An 8,836-nucleotide genomic window follows, 5' to 3' on the forward strand; every position below is an offset into this window, starting at 1 on the left:
CCAAACAGGTTTAAATGTCAATATCCGATGTTAATGTATTAATTAGGGTACATTAAAGTCTAACTACTTTTGAGAATTCAATTCATCCCTATTTTAGTTACGATTATTTTTTAAGTTTAGGATTGGAGAATAAACTTTTTAAAAAGAGTTTATTTTTGGGAAATGCCAAGCACGTTAAACATGTTTCAGGAAATGAAGTAAAAGAGTAAATTGATACGTTATTACTCTCTTTTTTGGTCCAAATATTATTACTCATTTTTGTCTGTTCAATTTTGAAGCATTTTGGTCTGTTCTTTATAATGTAGTTTCTTTCTTTTACCGTTTAGCTTTTAGACTTAAGGTCTTTCTCGTTACTGGTTAATTGTGTTTGTTACACGCTAATGCTAGCTAGTAATATGTTCTAGGATATTACTCTATTAGTACGCTAATTAAAGACTAAATTATTAATTCCTGCTTTCGTGCTTTTATGTTTTATTCTTCAGACCTGAACTGAAGTTTAAAAGCTCCAAGTGATAAATATTATTTATGGAACATTAAACCATGCGTATTGTTATAGTATTCTTTATGGAACAATTGTTTATTTATTTATCCAATTCAATAAAATTTTATTTTAAATAGATCATGTATTTGTCTATGTGTCCTTTGCTTATATAGTAAATGATTTAGTGTATAAAGTTTAGCTTATATACGGAAGATTAAATCATCGGTTCTTATAAGTCATAAAGTTTATGTTCACAATCTAATGATGGAATTGGACAAACCATCGGAATGATTATAGCACAACATTAAATATAATTTATCTTGATTATGGGAATGGTTTAATTCCGACTTCTTGTGCTAGTACATTTTGTATGTATTGAACGGATCAAGTAGAGATAAGTATTTTATACTGATTTAATAAAATAATTTGTCTAGTCCATTCAATGTACTTATACTCTTAATCTTGATATAGTTATTATTAATTGTGTGTGTCATTTGTTGTTTTGATTTATTAAAAGGCGAGATTCTTTCGTGGGTCAATAAACCTGGTAAATTGGACAATAATGATATATATTGACAAAGTAATAATTAGTTGATAGAATCCATGTCTCGACTATTGAGATTGATGATACTCCTTTATGAAAGCTTATAGTTTCCATGTGTAGACCCGCCGGTGGATTTTGACACATGAAATAAGTTAATCGAAAGTCTAAAGGAAGTAATCAATTTAATTTGATTGATTAGTATCTGATTCTTAACATGGGGAGTTAAATAAGATTTTATGGAAGAATTTTAAATTTGAACTAAGGAGTGCAATTACGAATTTTTAGTGAAATAATTCGTAATTTATTAGGGTAGAAATTAATTTCGAATTTCGAAATTAATTCATAATAGGGAGCCTTGTTAATTAAATTATGTGGTCCCTACTCTGCCTAAATAATAGGAAATAAAGGATACCTTTCTTTTGTGGAAAAAGAAAACCTAACATGTTTTGGAAAAGGGTTTCACCCTAAAAACGTGGCTATATATATCTCATATAGGGCTGGCCGTTTTTTTACACACGCTTTCCTTGGAATTTCGCCCAACCAAAATTCTCTATTTTCGGATATTATTTGGGTAACATAGTAGAAGATTGTGCTTGCTACTCTGGAACTGGAGACCGAGATTAATCTGCTTTGTTCACGCTTCAAGAGGTAACTCGTATAATCTCCATATGTGCTAATTCTTTAATTTACACGTGAATATGATACTGAAATTGCATCCTCTGCGATATATAATCCAACAATTGGTATCAAAACCTACTCACGTCTAATTAGATAATTAGGATGAACATGAAAAAGGAGCATCATTTTAATATGCAAGTTTTGAATTACATGCAAAGATTATTTTTCTGTAAAACTGCACTACTTTATGCATGAATATTTGTTCCGAGAATTTTGATTATTCTGAAAATCATGTAATATATATTTATTATTAAGGAAATTTAATTAGAATAATCTGAAAATTTTGTTAATCCGAGGAAAACACAAAAACTCCTATTTGGCCGAATTGGTTAGAAAATCGGAGGTCAACATGTTGAAGGACTCCGATTGACCTGAAATTTGGTAGGTCCATGCGAAACGGCCCAGTGATCAATACTCATCAGCTTTGCTCATGATGTAAGCCGTTTTTCGAGCACTCGGGGTCGTTTAGATGGTAGTTTGGGTATTTTTCTAATTTTCTAGAATTTTTTCAAAAAATATTTTAAGTTGTTTTTAATCCAGTGGTGGTAGGGATCGTTTTCTATGGACTCCAGGGTTAAGTTGTGGTGATATAATGAATTTACACGTTGACGTAGGTCTTCTTCCATATCGGATAAAGTCATTATAGATAATCATTAGGTAATACTAATTGTTGATTACTTGTATTTACTCTCCATCTGAGTATGCATGTTGGTTCAATGGGACTAGTATCTTGAATGTTGATATTCATTTGACTTAAATTAACTGTTTACTCTTGATCCGAGTAAGGCCTGTTTAAATCCATGGAGTGAATAATCTGTCATTATATATGTATATTGCAAGAATAGCTCTTTTCCCATCGAAACTTGTTGTTCAAGGTGCATGGATTTTATGTATGTAGTGTGTTTTGAATTTTTATATTCAATAAAACATGACTGATTTTGATCTATTTATTTAATTATCTCTCATTAATCATGACTGCTTTCAATCCCTTTACTGTTATTCTTACTCAAAACCAACTTGAGGGTCTGAATTATGTTGATTGGAAACAAAATTTGGATATTGTCCTAATTGCTAAAGAGTACAAATTTGTGCTTGATGAGGTGTGTCCAGAAAAACCTAGAGAAGATGCTACGGATGATGAACATAAAGCTTACCAAAAATGGGTTAAAGCTGATGAGACGGCGGGGTGTTACATTCTGGCATCTATGCTGGATGTTCTGCAACATCAGCATCAGTCTATGGAGTCTACTTATGACATTCTAGAAAATCTCAAAGAGATGTTTGGAGATCAGAATCGTGCGGCTAAGCACACTGCCATGAAAATTCTTCTGAATACCAAAATGGTTGAAGATTCATCTGTTAGGGACCATGTTCTGAAGATGATGAGTCTTCTGAATGAACTGGAGGTCCTTGGAGCTAACATTGATAAAGATACGGAGGTTGAGATGATCCTGCAGACTCTGCCTGACAGTTTTTAGCAGTTTCGCCTGAATTATAATATGAACAAAATGGATTTGTCACTTGCGAAATTGCTGAATGAGCTGCAGTCGAAGAGACTATTTTCAAGAAACAAGCTCCTCATGTGGCACTGAATTTTGAGATAGGTTTTTCTTCTAAGCCGAGAGGCGGGTAGAAGAAGAAAAAGGCACAAAAACCCTCTGTTGGAGGCTCAACTGCTAGTGTGAAAAAGTTTAAGGGCAAGTGTTATCACTGCAAGAAGCCTGGGCATCATAAGAAGCAATGTTCGGCTTATCTGGCCAAGCTGAATAATAAACCAGGTGATTTACATCTACTTGTCGTTGAAACTCTTTTAGCGGTTGTTTCTACTATGTCATGGTGTGTAGGTTCGGGAGCCACTAATCATGTATCCACTTATTTGCAGGGGTTTCAAGTAACTCGGTGGCTAAGTAGAGAGGAAATCAATATTTATCAAGCAGATGGTTCGACAGCCCCAGCTTTAGCATTAGGAAATATTAGTATTTCATTTGGTAGTAATAGAGTATTAACTTTAAAGGACACATTATATGTACCTTCCTTTAGAAGGAATTTAATTTCGGTTTCTAGCGCTATGAGAGATGGTTATGACACTAATTTTCATGATATTGATAAATGTGTAATAAATGTTATCTTTCTTCGCCTACATTGATTAATGGTCTTTTTATTGTTGATTATAATCCTAAACTGTTACAGCCTAAAGAACCGAATTATATTGATTTACCAAATAAGAGAAAACGTTCTTCTGAATTGAGTGAAACATATTTATGGTACTTGCGTTTGGGTCATATAAATCTGAACAGAATTTCAAAGTTCGTTAAGGATAGACCTTTAAGTTCATTAAATGTGGAGGCACTACCAACTCGTGAATCTTGTTTAGAAGGAAAAATGACAAAATAAAATTTTCCCTCGAAAAGAGATCGAGCAAGTGATAAATTAGAGTAATTCATTCTAATTTGTGTGGTCCAATGAATGTCCAAGCAAGAGGTGATTTGGAGTATTTTATGACTTTCACAGAAGATTACTCAAAGTATGGATATATTTATTTGTTGCGTTGAAAGTCTAAATGTTTTTGAAAAGTTTAAAGAATTTAAGACAGAGACTGAAAAGCGACATAATAAATATATCAAGACACTACGATCTGATCGTGGTGGGAGTACCTCTCTGCGGAATTTATTAGTTACTTATCAGAATGTGGAATTACCTCTCAATTATCTGCACCTGGAACACCACAACAAAATGGTGTAGCTGAAAGAAGAAATAGGACTCTTATGGAAATGGTTAGATCAATGATGAGTTATTCTAGTTTGCCTTCGTCTTTTTGGGGACATGCCTTAGAAACAATAAATTACGTTCTGAATCTGGTTCCTTCAAAGTCTGTACCTTTGACCCCCTACAGAATTGTGGACTGGTCTCAGGCCTAGTCTGCGACATATTCGAGGTTGGGGTTGTCTGGCACAAGTGCTAAAATGGAAAATAGATAAATTGGAGGCGAGAACGGATGTATGTGTGTTTGTTGGTTATCCAAAAGGGAAGAAAGGTGGTTTATTCTATTGTCCTAGAGAAAAGAAGGTAATTGTTATCCCCAAATTCAAAGTTTCTTGAAGAGGACTATTTGATGAACCATGTTCCTAGAAGTAAACTTGTTTTACAAGAACTTAGCAAAGGAATGGAAACTCAGTCATCTGAAAAACAAAACGACCAGATGCAAACCTCGGAAGTCAATTTTGACATACCATTGCATTTTAGTAGTGGGAGAAATGTCAATAGACTTGATGTCCAGCAAGAACAACTGCCCGAAGCCATACTATCACAAAGTAGTGGGAGTTATGAGCAAACTGCACAACAGGATGAAGTCATTGATATCCCTGTGGATAGCATGGAGACTCAGGTTCCTGATAACGATGTGGTTCAATCACAAGATCATAATGGTGTAGTTGCAATTGATGTAGTGTGTTGTCGTAGTGGGAGAGAAATAAGACAACTGGTTTGTTATACGCTCTTGGGAGAATCATATGATAGGATCCCTGAGGAACCAACTACCAAACCCAAGCGCTACATGATAAAGATGTTGACAAGTGGTTACTACTATGAAATCAGAGATGGGTCTATGTATGTCTATGTATTCTAATCAAGTATGGGATCTTATAGAACCACCTGATGGGGTTAAACCCATTGGATGCAATGGATCTATAAGAAAAAGAGAGGTGTAGACGGAAAAGGGTAAACTTTTAAAGCAAGGCTTATAGCGAAAGGGTTTACTCAGAAAGAAGGGATCGATTATGAGGAGACTTTCTCGCCGGTAGCCATGCTTAAGTCTATTAGGATTCTCTTATCCATTGCTGCTCATTATGATTATAAGATTTGGTAAATGGATGTCAAGACAGCTTTCCTTAATGGAAGTCTTGATGAGTACATCTATATGATACAACCAGGCGGTTTCGTGGAAAGTAGCAAGGAACATATGTTGTGTAAGCTTAAAAGGTCCATTTATGGACTGAAATAGGCATCTAGGGCATGGAACACTTATTTTGACAAGGCAATTAAAACTTTTGATTTTGATCAATGTCTTAATGAGTCTTGTGTATACAAGAAGTGGGATGGGTACAAAGTGGCATTTTTAATTTTATATGTAGATGACATATTGCTCATAAGAAATAATGTGGGCATTTTGGGTTCAGTTAAGCAGTGGTTGTCCATGCACTTAGATATGAAAGATTTGGGAGAAACGGCTCATATTCTTGGGATCAAGCTCTTGCGAGATCACAAGAAAAGAATATTAGGCTTATCCCAGTCTATTTATATTGATACAATACTCTCCAGGTTTAGCATGCGTAATTCCAAAAAAGGATTTCTTCCTTTCAGGCATGGAATTTCTCTATCTAAAGATCAGTCTCCTAAAACTGATGAAGAGATAGAAAAGATGAAGGTGGTCCCTTATGCATCTACTGTGGGGAGCCTGATGTATGTCATGTTATATGCTGGACCTGATATTTGCTTTTACCGTGGGCGTTGTTAGCATATTTTAGTCTAATCATGGGAGAGAACACTGGAATGCGGTTAAGCATATAATCAAGTACCTGAAAAGGACTAGAGATTATATGCTAGTCTACCATTCGGATGACCTTGTACCTATTGGGTACACTGATTCGGATTTCCAATCAGATAGAGATTCTAGAAAGTCTACCTCAGGAAATGTGTTTACTCTGGGAGGTGGAGCCATAACTTGGAGGAGCATCAAGCAATTGCTGATTCCACCATGGAAGCCGAATATATGGCAGCCTCTAAGGCATCCAAAGAGGCGGTTTGGCTCGGGAACTTCCTTAGAGAGTTGGGTGTAGTTCCCTCGATTCAAGCACCAATAACACTTTATTGTGATAATAATGGTGCGGTTGCAAATTCGAAGGAGCCACGAAGCCATAAAAGAGCAAAGCACATTGAGCGTAAATATCATTTAATTCATGAGATAATGTAAAGAGGTGATGTAGTAGTCACCAAGATTGCATCAGAGAACACCTTGGCGGACCCGTTTACTAAGAGCTTGCCACATAAGACTTTTGATAGGCATATAGACGAAATGGGTGTTAGAATTGTGGACGCATGGTTATGAGTCTAAGTGGGAGATTGTTAGAATAGACTATAAACCATGCGTATTGTTATAGTATTCTTTATGGAACAATTGTTTATTAGTTTATCCAATTCAATAAAATTTTATTTTAAATAGATCATGTATTTGTCTGTGTGTCCTTTGCTTATATAGTAGATGATTTAGTGTATAGAGTTTAGCTTATATACGGAAGATTAAATCATCGGTTCTTATAAGTCATAAAGTTTATGTTCACAATCTAAATGATGGAATTGGACAAACCATCGGAATGGTTGTAGCACAAGATTAAATATAATATATCTTGATTATGGGAGAATGGTTTAATTCCGAATTCTTGTGCTAGTACATTTTGTATGTATTGAGGATCAAGTAGAGATAAGTATTTTATACTAATGTATTAAAATAAGTTATCTAGTCCATTCAATGTACTTATACTCTTAATCTTGATATAATTATTATTAGTTGTGTGTGTCATTTATTATTTTGATTTATTAAAAGGTGAGATTCTTTCGTGGGTCAATAAACCTGGTAAATTGGACAATAATGATATACATTGGCGAAGTAATAATTAGTTGATAGAATCCATGTCTCGACTTTTGAGATTGATGATACTCCTTTATGAAAAATTATAAGTTTCCATGTGTAGACCCAGCCGGTGGATTTTGTATCTGACACATGAAATAAGTTAAGCGAAAGTCTAAAGGAAGTAGTCAATAAATTAAATTGTCAGTAATTTAATGTGATTGATTAGTATCTGAATCTTAATATGGGGAGTTAAATAAGGTTTTATGGAAGAATTTCGAAATTGAACTAAGAAGTGCAATTACGAATTTTTCATGAAATAATTCGTAATTTATTATGGTAGAAATTAATTTCGGCTTTCGAAATTAATTCCATAATAGGGAGCCTTGTTAATTAAATTCGGTGGTGCCTACTGTTCATAAATAATAGGAAATAAAGGAAAACTTTCCTTTGTCAAAAAAGAAAACCTAATAGGTTTTGGAAAAGGGTTTTACCCTAAAAAACATGCTATATATATATATATACCTCATATAGGGCTGGCCGTTTTTTTACACACGTTTTCCTTGGAATTCCCCCACCCGAAATTCTCTCCTTCCGGATATTATTTTGGTAACACAGTAGAAGACTGGAACGTTTTGCTGAGGTCGCGGTCTTGCAACTCTGGAACTGGAGATCGAGATTAATCTGCTTTGTTCACGCTTCAAGAGGTAACTCGTATAATCTCCATATCTGTTAATTGTTTAATTTACACGTGAATATGATACTGAAATTGCTTCCGCAACGATATATAATCCTAACATTGACATCCGTAGAGGTTTTGATATGTAGATGAATCTTGCTGGAAAACTTGGCTTTCTGAAATAACAAGTTGAAGGATAATTTTACCCTCAACTGATCAATTAACCACCAGTCAAAGTTTTAGAATTTGAGTTAAAGGTGAGTATACTGATTTCTCAAACTTAAGATGGGAGGAACAGTTCGACATTAAATCAATGTTGTAGAGAGGTAAAATAATTGTAAGTTAACATTTTGCAGTTTTAAGTCATAATAGCCCATTGTCAAGGATAAAACGGATAGAGATTCTTGAAGCCCCTGGAAGCTAGAAGCTACATAGAGATCCACTCTACATAATACAACATGATGCCGTGAACAAAAAGTATACTTCCTATTTAGTATGAGAAGCAGAAAACAGAATACTAAGATACAAAAGCAAGCTGCAAGAATATGAGCTGGAATACATATATGAGCTAGCTACACACATTATCTTTACCCTACATCACTTAGATAAAGCGTTTAATTTCATTGACATCCTCTTTTACCTTCTCTTCTTGGTCTTACCACAACAACTATGCTTCAATCTCAAACAACCTAATAAGTTGGAATCAGTCACTACTTCATTGAAGTTCAACTCATATTATCATATACTAAATAAAATTAAAAAAGAGTTCTCACATAATCACGTTACAAGTCACAAGGGACCGGCCTATACAACAAAAGATTTGAGAAGACT

General features: G+C 34.5%; 1 protein-coding gene across 1 annotated transcript; it reads left to right on the top strand.

Moving 5' to 3' along the window:
• The first annotated feature begins 2,674 nt into the window (after window positions 1–2,674).
• On the top strand, window positions 2,675–3,295 carry LOC109208574. The gene is made up of 2 exons (XM_019371704.1): window positions 2,675–3,073; window positions 3,185–3,295. Exons 1-2 carry the CDS (start codon window positions 2,675–2,677, stop codon window positions 3,293–3,295), a joined length of 510 nt encoding a protein of 169 aa, XP_019227249.1.
• Window positions 3,296–8,836: the final 5,541 nt, after the last annotated feature.

Source organism: Nicotiana attenuata, unplaced genomic scaffold (assembly GCF_001879085.1).
Source record: "Nicotiana attenuata strain UT unplaced genomic scaffold, NIATTr2, whole genome shotgun sequence".
Classification (NCBI taxonomy): Eukaryota; Viridiplantae; Streptophyta; class Magnoliopsida; order Solanales; family Solanaceae; genus Nicotiana; species Nicotiana attenuata.

Excerpts from the sequence above, each read along its gene's own strand:
- LOC109208574 (XM_019371704.1), top strand. The coding sequence starts at position 2,675 with ATGACTGCTTTCAATCCCTTTACTGTTATTCTTACTCAAAACCAACTT. Across the intron at positions 3,074-3,184 it reads ATTCATCTGTTAGGGACCAT|TTTCGCCTGAATTATAATAT; the intron begins GTTCTGAAGATG and ends AGTTTTTAGCAG.